At 38.8% G+C, this 15,270-nt stretch overlaps 1 protein-coding gene across 3 annotated transcripts in view; it reads right to left on the bottom strand.

Moving 5' to 3' along the window:
- The window catches only part of STARD13 (StAR related lipid transfer domain containing 13), a 167,586-nt gene that overhangs the window by 40,176 nt on the left and 112,140 nt on the right, over positions 1-15,270 (bottom strand). For all 3 annotated transcript variants that reach the window (XM_089512512.1, XM_089512509.1, XM_089512511.1), the window contains exons 3-6: positions 15,060-15,141; positions 10,827-10,890; positions 1,480-2,867; positions 462-635 (exon numbers count right to left, since the gene is read on the bottom strand). In XM_089512512.1, the coding sequence (XP_089368638.1) occupies positions 462-635; positions 1,480-2,867; positions 10,827-10,859 (1,595 nt within the window). In that variant the 5' untranslated portion in view covers positions 10,860-10,890; positions 15,060-15,141. The remainder of the gene's footprint in view (positions 1-461; positions 636-1,479; positions 2,868-10,826; positions 10,891-15,059; positions 15,142-15,270) is intronic.

Raw genomic sequence — 15,270 nt, 5'->3', positions numbered from 1 at the left:
TTCCCATAATACAGTCAAATGGATAATTTAAAACTTGCCATTTTAGAAATATGTACATTTTTTCATCAGACGAGAAACAGAGTGTCCCTTTAATGTATCTGACTTGAAAAAAATAATTTGAACTGTCTGAAGGATACATAAATAAATATTTTGAATGGACAAAAACATGGATGCATGATATGTCATATTAAATGCACAAAATGTAAACTGTTATGACATTTTATTTATTTATTTTATTTATAGGATTTATGTCCCACTTTCCTCCTAAAATGGGATTCAAGGCAATACTTCACATTTTCCTGATGTTTGGCTTGTATTATACCCTCAACCTAGTATATTTTCCATGCAAAATTTCATATTGACAGAATAAATTGTCTTATTTTTATGATGAATAGATTTTTTAGTGCTTTATAACTAGAGAATGCTAAATATCAAGATAATTTAACTGCTGCAGTACTCACCATGTCCAGCCATGCTTGTTTGACATGGAATATTTTTCCATGATGGCAGTAAGACGAAGTAGGGAAAATTTTTGTAGCAGATTTAACTGAGCAGCTGACTGACTGCTAATTTGGAGTGATCCTATGGCATGGCTCATTTGGTGAGAGATCAGGAAACTATGCCAGCGCAATCGCCTTTAGATAAACAAAATAAAATACAAATAAGAAGTCTAATCATGGTGCTAGGGTTGATGCTTATAAAATGTCTCTACAAGTATACAAGCTTTCCTTTTGCTGTCCCTCATACCAGTATAAACCCATAAAGATTCCACAAAGTGCTGCCAACATTTCGGTAACATAATAAGAATCCATTCAAGATGTCTACATGTCTGAGGAATGTTATAGCTATTCCTCAGACATGCAGACATCTTATTGTTCATAAAATTCATGCCTCAGTAAATTGCATTCATTTCAACGGCAGCTATGCATGACTAAGAAGTTGTAGCATTGTAACCACAATGTACAATTCATAACCCTGTTTGCTGATACAAACCTTTCTGGAAAGTCTAATATCTGTGAAAAAGTCCTTCAAATAGATTGTGAGGATGAAACGATTTCTATTCAAGGCAATTTATTTCTAGTAAGACACTGCTTGTTCAGAGCTTGAAAAAGTTCCTGTTTTGTACTACAAATCGCAATATCCCCCAGTTCTCTGGGTATTGTACTCTAAAATAGTTATATTTCTGAACTCACTGCCTCTACTATAGTTAACACTATTATTTGCACTGCTGTAAGTAGGAAAGTTTTCAACAAAGAACAATTTAGAATTAAACCTTAAATTGGGAATTAAAATTAATAGCAGTGTTGAACTACAATGTGTCCCAGGGGTATTCTGTAACAGTACCCATCAGCTCCCTCCTATATAACTATATAACAGCTGAACAACACCTATATACTTTTATTGTTTTCTGCTCTAGAACTCCAAGCACCAGGATTTTTCCAACTTATTTCTAATTCAAACAAGAAGAAAGCTACAAACCTGTTTGGCCTGGTAAGTGATGCTCCAACACCAGAGTCTCTTCTATCCCTGACACCAGGAGCTTCTGATTCATTGAGAGATGTTCCATCTCTATCCATATCACTAGGAGTTGTTCGGCCATCAGATACAGAGTTCTGTTCAAAGTCTAATGAAATTTTTGCTGGTGACTGAAATGCCAGAGGGCTACAGTCACCTACTGATAAAACATTATTTTTCAATTCTGGCAATATATTTTTTGACCAATCATCTACAGATTCTTGAAGCCCATTGACCTGCTGCAAAATGTCATCCAGATGAGGAAAAAAGTTTTCTCGCTCTAAGTCTAGAAGATCTCCAGTACTGGCATATAAGTGAGAACCTGGAACATTGTCATAAATGCTAATTCGGCTCTCCTTTGGGCAAGAAACAAGGGGGCTGGCCTCTTTGGGTGTTGAACCTGTCTTGTTGTTTAATGAAATGCCACCTGTCCTCCAGCTGACACTATTGCTATTGTCTGTTGGAGATAGGCTTTCAATTGAAAGTGCCTTAGGAAATGTTCCAGGTTTATGGTCTTTAGGAATATGAACCACTAGGTTCTCTTGGGAATGAAATTCATTTCTATGGTTTTGATCCATTCCTTGCCTGAGTGCTGCCCCTGCCAGAACATCCAGATCCTCCAAGTACATGCCACCTCGTTTATTTGCTTCATGATACTTGTGCTCCTTTAAAGAAGGAGTGCTCATGCCACTACTGCTCATCTCCGACTGGCTGCTGTCACTGCTAGATTTAGCAGAGAAAGAAGATCCTTGTTTGAATGTGTCTTGGGTTCCTACAGTTTGGAGGTCTCCATCCCTTATCTCCATACATTGCAAATCCTTTAGGAGTTTTGGTTCATGTTGAAGAATAGGTCTACTTATTACTAAGCCACTAGTCCTCCCAGTACCTTTTAATTTTCCATGGGCACTCTTGTTTTTAAGTGTCTCCATGCGCTTTAAAAACGTTTTAGCTTTGGTTCGCATTGGGTTCTCATTCCTGAGGTTCGTAGAGTCTTCTGGAAGCTGGGAAAGGGTACTGCCAGCTGAACAAAAGTCATGAGCATTTTCTATACAGTATTGTCCTGATCCATCCAATGTCTCCCTGAGAAGGCTGCTAACTACAGACTGACTCCTATGGTCACTTCCACCACTGCTCTCACTGTGAATAGATGAGACCTCAGGCTCACTAAGATCAGTAAGTACGCTTTCACTACTGGTTGTAATCTTCATTTTACTGTCCCCTGAGGAGCCATGTTTCCCTGATTGATGAATTAAGGTGTCAATGTCTTCTACCCGAGACCATCTTCGGCTTGTCCTTTGGAAAGTCCATTTGTTACTAATGGCACAAAGATCTTCTTCATCAGAGTCTTCACTCTGGAAAAAAACATGGTAGATAGGTCACTTTCCAGGTGATGCAATTAAAAGTTGCACATCCTAGTTGGTAATGTTCTTATTTTAGTACTATAGTGAAATACAGTTTTTCCTTTGTCACTTAAAATTTCCAGTGCAATCTCTGTAGTGCAGAAATAAATAGATCTGATTCACTACAAAGTAAATATCCCTCAGCATTAGTTCATTCAGTAGACCCATGTACAAGGTATTCTCTCTTGCCTAGGAGGTTCCCACAGAAAAACCTCATGGGCATTTACTTAATAAGCATGTGAGGGAAAAAATAAAATGGAACTGATGAAACAACCAACTATTATGTATCATACCACAAATTTTAACCAAATGATACTCTCACATGAAGTCAAGTGTCATGATGTTTTCACATGTGAGTTATTAGGAAATTAATAGGGCATTCCATTCTAACTCCAAAATATAGAAAAGTCAAATGTTTGAAAACCTATGACAGCATTACATTAGCCAAAGAGAAGGCATAAACTGATGACACACATGTTTGTGACAATCCTAATCCAACTGTGATTATAGTCAACTCACAGCTCCAGTAGCCTATGATGAGGGAAGAAGATAGGAGTGGTGGATGGAAGAGTAAGGCAACTCTGGACATGCTTCCTCCCCCCTGGATTTTTCATCCCTCGATCCATCCTTTTCACTCTCCTAGCCATCCTTCACTTAGTAAGGGGAATATCTCTTTTCAATGCTAATGCCATGTGGGTAAGACCCCAGGGCCATCAACATTCCTTCTTCATCCACAATTGGTGTTCCTTTTGCTTAGACTCCAACCACAGCTGTGGTTGCTCAGTTGAGCGATGGAGAAGCCAATAGAGAAGCATTTACAAGGCTGGCTTTGTTCTCCCAGACACCGTTCTCAAGAGTAGGAGAGGTGACAGGGAAAATTAAACCTCCTTTGAAAACACAGAAGAACCTGGCCTTTCTTTCACTAAACTTCTGAAACATTTTAATTTTAAATAATAACTTTAATTTTCAAGGGGCATTTTGAAGTAACAAAAGGAGACAGCAAATGTGAAGGGTCCGAGGTTAGGCATGCCCATAAACACTGTCACAACCTATGTTATAAAGTGCCACATTTAAAATTTGGATATTGAAGCATTGCAAACAGTCAAGAAGCAATGTTAAATTGTGTGACACAAACCAGCACAAATCACCAGTCTGGATAAACCTCCACAACTAATTTTCTATTCTTAGTCATGTTACTGTTGGTTAAAAGACAAATAAAACTTGACTTGAAAACATAGTTCCCTTTGGTGGATGTGAATGCCAGGAAAATGTACAGATGTAGTTCCATTTTAATCATTTCCCCCTCATTTTTTCCTTACTAAGGCTATGACCCCACAGCTGCAGAAGATGTCTGTTTCAACTGCAGCTGTTTCTATCTGAACAATGTGTGGGCATTTCCCACCTACACATTAATATAAAGGAGGAGTCGGAGTCACTCCAGATGCTGTTGGGATTGCAAGTTGCAGAGCCATAAGCAATATAGCCAAAATGATGAATGCTGGGAATTGCAGTTTAGAAACATCTGGAGAGCTGCATGATTTTCACCTTTCATTGTAAGGGAACTTCATTATGACTGGAGTTTGGAGTCTAATAGCTGGAGCAAGGAGTTTGATTATGTAGATTTTTTTGGCCATTGATTTCAAGTTAATTATGTTTTTGTCTTTTCTTCTCTCCCAATATGCCTCACAGAAGCCTTATTAGATTCACACCTTTCATTCTTGATTGGCCTTTAATAAAAGGCTATTCTTCTGCTTATTTTGCTACTGTTTTTATAATGTATTGAAGGAGATGCTTGAAAATATAACTTTGCCAAGCTTTCTAACCAGAATTAGAACGTAATATAACCAGACCCTAAAACTCCAGGTCTTGTCAACAAATTATTGTTAAATGAATAGGGGGCCATGTTGCACTCTGGAAATGGTGGATTCTGGTTTTAAGTTTTTAGGCAGGGGGTGTCTCTATCAAGTAACACTTACTAATTTACTTCCATTAAAATTTGATAACTAGGGATCCTCCTGTCCCAAGTGGGGCTTTGGATACCTGCTTTGAAGTCAAATCCTGATAGCACCACTGGTAGCAGTTACTACGTGAAGAGATATTACCCATTCCTATACTTATGCAGCCAGCGTAAATACCCTAAAGGCACCAGATCCTGTTTGATTTTGGAAGCTAAGCAGTCCTGGTTAGTACTCAGGTGGGGGACTGCCAATGAATGCCAAATGCTGTAGGTTATATTTCAGAGGAAGGAACTGGCAAAACCACCTCTGAGTATTCTTTGCCTTAGAAAACCCTACGAAATTCATGGTGCCACCATAAGTCAACAGGTGACCTAAAGTCTTCTTAACCTTTCCCCTGCTTGTTTGTTCTTGCTGTCATCCCCAGCTGGAGCAAATGTGATAGAAAGCTCCCAGTCTTGTTGACTGAAATGGAAGTGGCATGCCTTCTTTTTCCTCAGACATCTGCCTCCAAAGCACTCTGTCAGATTTTCATAGTTGAAGAGGATGATGGAGGAGACAGTGTCTGGCAAGTGATGGAATAAACAAAGACAGATAGGATCGATCCCAGAAATTGATTTTACAAATTATACTGATATGAAAGTTTCACTGGGAAGGTGAGTTCGTAGCCCTGTGAACTCATAGGATCATAGTTGGAAAAGACCACACGGGCCACCCAGTTCAACCCCCTGCCATGCAGGAACTCACAATAAAAAACCCCCACCAGATGGCCATCCAGCCTCTCTGTTTAAAAAACTTCAAAGAAGGAGACTCCATCAAACTCTTGGGGAACATGTTCCACTGTCCTCCTTTGCTGTTATAACATCTGGTCACCCTGCTTTCAAACCTTTTGAATCCAAAATATATGCTTCACCACTAATTATTGGCCTTTTAATTGCACATAAAATTTCCAGAAATTTTAAAGACATGGAATGGGGACCATAACTTGGCATGGCATGGCATAAAAGTATCATAGACTCACAGATTTGGAGAGGCCACACGGGCCAGCCAGTCCAGTCCCCTGCCATGCAGGAACTCACAATCAAACCATTCCCGAAAGATGCCCATTCAGCCTTTGTTTAAAAACTCCCAAAGAAGGAGATTCCACCCCTCTCCAATGGAGTGTGTTCGACTGTTAAATAGCTCTTACTGTCAGGACGATCCTTCTAATGCTGAGGTGGAATCTTTTTTCCTATAGCTTGCATACATTGTTCTGGGTCCTATTCTCAGGAACAGCAGAAAACAAGCTGGCTCCATCCTCAATATGACACCCCTTTAAATACTTAAACAGGGTTACTATATAACCTCTTAACCATCTCTTCTGAAGGCTAAACATACACAGCTTTCTAAGGCTCACCTCACAAGGCATGGTTTCCCTACCCTTCACCATTTTGATCACCCTCCTCTGGACATGCTCCAGTTTCACAACACCCTTTTTGAATTGTGGTGTCCAGAACTGGCTGCAGTATTCCAGATGAGGCCTGACCAAAGCAGAATAGAGTGGCACTATTTCTTCCCTTGATCTAGTCACTATGGCGGGATATAGACCGCCCAAAAAGGGCGATCTGCCCGTGCCTTGTTTTGCTGCGTGAGGGAGCCACAGCGGACAAACTGCGCAGCTCCCTAGCTCAGCAAAAAGGACCCACAAAAAGTAGGTCCTTCTTGCGGCACCATAAGAATGTTGCAGTGTGCCAGTGGCGCACTCGTGACGTCCTTATGACATCGGGCCGTGTGGATGCTAAGTGTCCGTTGTATCAAAATGGCAGCGCTGCCATTTTGATGCCCCCGTCACGTGCTAGGGGTGAGGCCAAGATGGGCAGTGCACCCTCGGCCAACTCCTAGCATGTGACGGGAGCGCCGCAAAGGCCCGTCTGAAGAGGGCCTATATTTCCATTAATGCAGCCTAGAATCACATTGGCATTTTTAGCTGCTGCATCATACTGCTGACTCATGTTCAACTTGTGATTTACTAGGACTTCTAGATCCCTTTCACATGTAGTCTTGTTAAGCCAGGTATCCCCCATCCTGTATCTATGCATTTTATTTTTTCTGACCAGTACCTTACATTTCTCTGTGTTCAAATTCATTTTGTTAGTTTTGGCCCAGCTTTCTAATCTATTCAGGTCATTTTGAATTCTGATCCTCTCCTTTGGGATATTAGCTACTCCTCCTAATTTGGTTTCATCTGGAAATTTGATAAGCATACCCCTATTCTTTCATCCAGTTCATGAATAAAGATGTTGAATAGCACTGGGCCCAGGACAGGACCCTGTGGCACCCTCTAGGATGAAGAGGGGCCATTGCTGAGCATCCTTTGGGTTTGGCTGGTAAACCAATTACAAATCCACCCAACAAACATTTCTCTCTCTCTCTCTCTCTCTCTCTCTCTCTCTCTCTCTCTATATATATATATATATATATATACACATATATATATACACCAGACTTTTAAAGTATGACTACAATGAAATAGAAAAAAGAAAAATGAAACACACAGGATATGAATAAATGCTAGGTGTATGTATTAATACAAGCTGACCATATTTAAAAAAGAATACATTTTCTTGAAGATGGTGTGTAGAAAATACATGTTCATGTGGAGCTAAGGCAACAAAATCTTCTGACCACTGAACGATAGTGAATGCTTATCTTTCAAATCTTGTAGTCTAAATCATTGAGAAACTGTAAAAGCATACCCAGTAATCAGTTAGATCCCACATTGCAAGAATAACATTTAAAAGAACACATGTGTCTACCAGTGCCAAAGTTTTTTTCAAAATACCAAATAAATATGTTGTAATACCTCCAACCAGAAGGAGGCAACCACTGAACACACTTACATCACAAGCCATAAGAAAGCATTATCAGTATTACATCACCAACATTCAATTGGAGTAGACAATATCTTTCTAAAAGGCATACTGATGCTCAATATACCTGAAATATCAATTGTTAGTAGACTCCACATAATTTTAGATCTAAAAAGAGTTTAACTATTGAAGCTAGAGCAGTTTTCCTCAAGTTAATTTGCACAGGACAATCTAACCTTTTGTTCTATTTAGACTTTTTGTTGTCTGTTTCTCTGAGAACATAATTAATGCTTTCAACACAGTAGGGGTTGCTGAGGCACTCAGAGCTAATGGCCCATATAAAGACCCCGCCCCCAGTGTTTCAATTTTAAATATTGTCATAGTGTACCCACCAGTAACTGATAACTTATTATTGTTGTTTATTTTATTTATTTATATCCCACCTTTTCCTCTGATATGGGACCTTAAGATGGCTAACAGCAAATTTAGAACAAATACAAAATCAATACAAAAGATTTTAAAAGTATATATATAACAATTCATGAAGATAAAGATATCAAACACTGAAATAGTAAAATGTATTTAAAAACTACATACTAACATCAAAATGGGAATTGCATTTAAAATCATCAATTTGAAAAAAGCACGATGGCACAAAAATGTTTTACCTGCCAAAAATAGAGGAGGGCAGGCCATCCTGGCCTCTCTAGGGAGGGAGTTCCAAAGTTTGGGAGCAGGCACCAAGAAGGCCCTCACCCTTGTTTACACCAAACACACTCAAGAGGATGGTGGGCAGAGAGAAGGGCCTCTCTGGGTGATCTCACAGCTTTAAAGTGCTCATAAAGGGAGATACAGTCATTCATATAACCTGGAACCAAGCTTTATAGGCTAAAACCAGCACTCTGATTTGTTCCAGTAGAGCTGTTGCGAATAGGGAGCTGTGTCCTCCCTGTATCTAGCCCCAGCTGATGACCTGTTTGCAGCTCTTTTGGCCAACTCACATTTCTGAGCACTTTTCAAAAGCAGCGCTATAGTATTCTAAATGGGATGTAACCAAGGCATGTATCACTGTTGCCAGATCTGACTTTTCAAGGAATGGGTGCAGTTGGTACATTAACCTTAACTGTGCAAAAGCACTCCTGATCACTTTTTAAAGCTCAGAGCTGAATTCAGAACCCCTAAACTGCAAACCTGAATTTTCAGGGAGAGTGTAACCCATGTGTCTAACATAGACTGAATCCCTATTCCCAGACCTGTCTTTCAACTGACCAGAAACACCCCTGCCTTGTCAGGATTAAGCTTCAGTTTGTTTTCCCTCATCCAGTCCATTACAGCTGCCAGATACAAGTTTAGCACAGGAACAACATCCTTGGAATGAGGTGGTAAGTTGACTGCAATATTGAAAACAGAAGAAATTCTTTGTCTGGCTCTATCAATTAAGTACAAATTCCAGAGCCAGTGCATTTCTCCCATTAAAAGGGCTGTCTTTCAATCTTCAAATTAGGACTATCTCATAGTGATAGTTTAATATGGCCATATAGATTAAACTGGAGGTGACAAGAGATTATGCAGGAGGCTACCCTAACAGCAGAAACTGCAGAAGCACCATGGTTTTCTTTAATAAATGAACAGAACCTAAGGCACCCCATCCCACCCAATGGTTGCCAGTACCCAATGCTAAGATTGCCCCAGGAGAAGCATCTGAACTGATATTTGCAAATTATTTGGTGAGTCAGGAGATGTCTGTTTCCTCAAACTCAAATGTGGAAAATCACATCGACCATATGAAACAGAATTCCTTCTTTATATTTATTTGCCTCCAGCCACTCAGGATAACAGCCCTGAGATATCAATCACTGTTTGAAGGGAGTGGGAAAAATGGGGAAGGGGGATGGGTTTGTTTCAAAATAGGCCAGACTCAGCCACTTATCTAGAAAGGATGTTGGTGAGTTTTAGGTTCACATGAGAAGACGACATGCGAAGCCAACCCTTCCCACCCAACCTCCTATCCAGCTGGCTACTTCAGAACCAGAAAAAAGAATTAAACATTTAGAGAGAACCAGATATGCACAATGTTTCTAAAAGCAATGGTTTGCACTGTATGTTTGTACTGATTAAAAAGAGCCCCGGGGACAGGCGTTGCTTGTAAATAAAATGTTGTTGGCGCTGTTACAAAATGTTCCATATCAAATGACATTTTCTGCATTCCTTCTCGAAAACCCTTAAGCCTACAATAATGCCTGTGTTACACAAGGAGGTTGTAAACACGACTTATTTTCATAAAACAGCACACACACACACATGCACACACACATGCACACATACCTACAAATGAAAAATGTTTAGGGCTTTTTATCTGACAGGGGATCATGCCCTGTAACCATTACAGCAACAGACAATGGTGTGAGAGAAGGTACTTAAGAGTAGTATCATGTTAATCAGACAACATATAAGCTTCTGTATTTTTATTTTGCAAAGTCTTCTAGCAATGGCTCTCTTATTATAGAGTCTTTCTATGATCTGCATCTATGAATCAGAATTCAAACTTACAATATAGTTGTCTGTGGGTTTTTGGGCTATGTGGCCATGTTCTAGAAACTCTTCTAGAACATGGCCACATAGCCTGAAAAATGCACAAAAAACTATGGATGCCGGCCATGATAGCTTTCAACTTCACATTCCAATATAGGGTGTTTTTTTAAAAAATTCAGCTAAAGATAACATCAGGCAGGAGAAAGAGGGTGGAAAGACAGGAGTAATAGGGCCATGGTAGTCATAGGTAAAAGATTTCCCTTCAACATAGTACGATTACACTACATGAGCAGAATCTGTAATGAAATACTTGGGTAAACTTTCATTTGACAGTTTAACTTCTGTTAGTCCTTTTCTCCATTCCTCTTACAATGTGACATCAAATACCTGTATGATTTACATTAAAATAAGCCCTATAAAACATTGCTGAATATATAATGAACTACAATTCGTCTTCATGTGCTATTCGAAGTTCAGTGGTTAAAAATAAGTTCAATTCTAGCTATAATTTTAGGACATAATAAAAAAAACCTCTGGCTCACATAAAGTACATTTCTGAATCCATGTTTACTTACCTTTTTCTTTTGGAGGTTCACATCGAGTTTCATTGAGGCGCACTTATTCAGCGTGTTCAGTCGTCTACAACCAAAGAAAGATCCAAAGATTAGACTCTCATTAATTAACTTAATAGGCTCTATATGATTTTGGTTTTCGTTTCTTTGTATGACTGGAACTTAAATAACACCTCTAAAGCAAAAAATAGTAAGGGGATTATGCAACACTAATTCTGATGCACGACACTGTTATGGGAATCCATTTCTTCCAGTTTAATCAATCATTTGGCTGATGGGTTGACAGATGGATAACCAATATCTTGATCAGAAATGAACTTTCATATAAGAAAACCACATATTTTTACAAGCTCTGCCCCACCAAATGTGATAAACTGATGGACATAATAGAAAATCCTAATATTAGAAAGAAAGTGAAATAAACAATGAAGTACAAGAGTGCCACTGATTTCTCCTTTTAAAATGCACCAATAAACCTGAACAAACTTGCATAGATTTTAGTTTCCTGTCTACATTTTGTTCTAATGTCTAGATATTAAAAGAGAACCCTTTCTTGTAGACTCAGGGTTTCACTTTAATGGAGTCAGTAACCAAACTCCAGCTTACTGATTTAGCTGTCCATAGTTCAAGCTAGATAGATGATGACATATCTTTTGGGGTCTCTCCAATATTTTGAAACAGATCATGCCAATGAAACAAAAGAATTAATGGTTGCCGTTATGTCAACAGAGTTTCCAATTAAATACAGTCTGCCTGGATTTCTCATACCCTCTTGACATGCCAATAGAAGATAGAGTTCTCCATCTGTTCACATCTATCAATGGAATCAGAGTCAGATCCTAAGCAGGAATAATTGGAAACTAGAAATAATAGTCAATGGCAATTTGAACAAAGTGAGGACAAACTGCTTTTATGAGTTAGGTTTTGAATTCAGAAATCTGTTCCCCCCTTTCCTCCAAATATATGTTACACATGAGCTGACATTCTTGTGGCACTTTAGGCGAATGTACTGTATTGGCTTTTTTTGTAGCCATGGTTTAACATCTGTATTCAGTTCACAGTTCCATAATCTAAGTTCTGAAAGTGCATACAATTGATTGTATGATGTTGGTATTCAGCAAAAGGATGGTGTAGTTCAACCTTAACTACATGAGTGTAGAGTTACACTGTGCTAGAGCAATGTTCGATCTTAGCTGTGATATGAAAAATGTGGAACCAAGAGTCAGCCACTGAAGATAAATGGTGGGAAATTCAGGACAAATAAAAGAAGGTCACACATAATGTAGTTAAACTCCAGAATTTATTTTGATAGGATGACCACCAGCTTGGACAATTTTAATTTCATCAGTTTAATTTAATTTAAACCCCACCTTACTGCCAAAAATGCCACTCATTGGCCAATAGTTGGCCAACAGTACTAAAATGAAATTAAAAGCAACATCTTCATTAACATGTGTAACATAAAACCAAAACAGTTTAAATGCAACATTGCCAACATGAAAGAATGAGCACCAGAGTAGTTAAAATTTCTTCAACAATAGACTAGTTTACAACAGATTAGCTTAAATGCCAAAGGTCTGCTTGCAGTAGGAGGTATGGAGCCAGGTTGCTGTTTGCCTGTAGCATGCCAAAAGAAACTGTAATCCAGGCATGTGTGCACCCATTCATAACAATCATTTTTGGTACATGTTGTGCTTTTTTAGTCTGGATGGAGAACAAAAAGGAATGGTTGATCTGTTTGAGAAGCTAAGCATTGTCCCCTCAAAACACTGTGTCCAGTTTGTGATGCCACATGATTCATACTAAATGTAATAATATTGTTAAGCAAAACTTCTTAAAACTGGGTGGCCTTCTGGGTGGCCCTTTACCCCATCTCCCTGTTCTGACACCTTAAAATTGGTCCAAATTACAACTTCCTCTGACTCCAGCCTGCAGCTGTTGTTGAGCAGCTGTAAAGGGAATCCAGGCCAGGACATGCAAGGTTCAGAGATAGTAGATGCAGCAATACAGGAGGCTTCCTACATTATTGCTGTTCTGCAGCCATTTCTTCCCATCAAGACATGTCAACGATCTATGTGAAGGTCCCTTGGCCATTTGGCATCTGAATTGGTTCAGATTTCTAAAAATGGGTACAAAAACACAACCCTTGGACAGAACTGATTCACACAATCAAGAAATTCCATCATAAGAATGCAGCAGGAGCTTATTAAATGGGAAAGGGTTTGGCAATTACAACTTCTTGCCCCTCTTGCTTTTAGGTATTTAGGCAAGACCATATTTTAGCTTCTCAAACAGATATGCTTACTGAATCTACTATTCCTTTTTTACTTGAATCACCACAGAGTAACAGTTAATGTGGTGGTGGTGGATATCTATTTGGCTTCATTGCTGATCACTCTGTCCTGAAAATCGTAAGGGATTAAGAAAGTTCCTCAAGTGGAATGTTAAAACAGAGTAACAGCCATGCTGTACAAAAGAAATAAATCTTACACAACAGGCAGTGTTTGTATCTGGATATTGAAGACTCAATTACATTCCTGTCCACAAATTAACACAGGAACATAACAATCTGCATTATACAGAGTAAGGCCATTGGTCCATATAGCCCAGTAGATGGTTCTTCACATTTTTAGGGAAGATTCTTTTCTAGCCTTACTTGGAGATCCTTAGCAATCTTCCAACCCAGTACAAATCAGCTCCAATCTGCTTAGCTTCTAAAATCAGATAAAATTGGATGTGTGTTTAAGGTAGTATGGTAAGCTTATCTTAGGCTAGGTCTGGAAGGATCTGCCTTCCACAAGAGTAGTGATAGATATAAAAGAGTGCCACCTACTGCTTCCACTCCTCTCACAATTCTCAGCTGATTAACCCTATAATGTGGCAAGCACATATCTGAAACCCTGGATTGTGGAAATGGGGACAGATAGGAAGCACTGTACATAAAATGTGGGGTGAAAGAAAGGATTAAATGTTCTCCTCTTACCCACTTCTTCTCTGCTTCAAATCTCTCTTGAGGTCTTGCAGCTGTTTGGAAGATGCTCTGGTTCACAAACATGAATTTCCACTGACCAGTAGTTCTGGCTTACATGTGATGTTAATGGGATTTGCAATCAAACTGCCTGTGTTTTTTTAATTAAATACCAGCTGCATATTGGTAGCAGGATTGTTGTCAAGACTGTAAAGTGAATGCAGGAGAGATTTAAGACTTCCCTCCTCTTTCATAATCTCCATGAAATGCCATCCTGCTGTGGCAAATAGCATTAGGAGGAAAGCTCATATTGACATCAATGAGATTTTTTGCCCATAGAGGGAAATTATGACTGTTTCCCGCAGAGGGAAATTATAAACTTCACTTCCCACACACTGAGATTTTGGTACAATGGTTGAGGGCTCATCGAGTATTTAATTTTAAAATGTACACAACATGATTGCTGACATCATCATAAACCACTCACGGTTATAGTTCCTTAGCCCCATCATCACCTTCAAAAGATATGTCATTAGGGAAATAATAAATAAATAGGTAGTAATAGTAATCTCTATTTTATTTATTTATTGGGCTAGGTTCTGAATCAGGAAATTATCTCATGTGTCCTTACAGCTTCTCTACATTTCATCTAGAACCATCTTCTGTTGCTCCCAAAACTTGGAGGTGATTCAGGAGGTAACATGTTACTTAGGGTGGTGCTGGTAACAACAGCATAATAGTTTTTGCAGAATATTTGCAAAATAAAACACTAGTGACATTAATGAAGATTCTAATGTAATGAGTAAGATTTACTTATCGTCCCTAAAATTTTGTTCTTGTGGTAGTCATTTGGGGGGGGGGGGGGATCTGGGTCATTTGTGTCTGTGGCTGTGTGTGTATTTAATTTTTTAAAAAAATATATGTATTTAAAATTTAAAATTTATGTTTAAAAGTAGCACATGCTGTAAATGTTATTGATTACTCGTTATTAGGAAAGTGACATATTACTAGTGCATACTAGTATGTATGCACTAGTAATATGTCACTTTTCTAATAAAGAGTAATCAACAGCATTTAAAAGTAGCAACCTCTGATCAGCACAATGGAGGATGGGAGAAAGGGGGGTTGGGTTGCCATACATCAGAGTTGACTTCAAGGCACAAAACAACAACAACAACAAAATTAGTAAAGTACACCATATGCTGTGAAGTGCTAAAATATTACAAAGAGTATAAAAATAATAGTGTCAAAAAGGATAAACACTTTACCTACAAAGAGGTTCTACAAGATCCTTGTCAAGAAAATCATGATCTTTCTTTACAGCACCAATGTCAATAGGAAACTGGGAATCTACAAGAGAAAAAACATGATTAATGGAGTGAGGAAAACTTATTTCCTTCCTGGATATGCTGGATGTACTTTCAAATTAAATGCAAATACAACCAACTCTCTCTCCCCCCCCCCCCCCCATTAATATTG

Source organism: Sceloporus occidentalis, unplaced genomic scaffold (assembly GCF_023333645.1).
Source record: "Sceloporus occidentalis isolate IW3139 unplaced genomic scaffold, rSceOcc1.0.p SCAF_2, whole genome shotgun sequence".
In the NCBI taxonomy this organism is placed as follows: Eukaryota; Metazoa; Chordata; class Lepidosauria; order Squamata; family Phrynosomatidae; genus Sceloporus; species Sceloporus occidentalis.
This window is presented reverse-complemented; position numbering and strand designations above follow the sequence as displayed.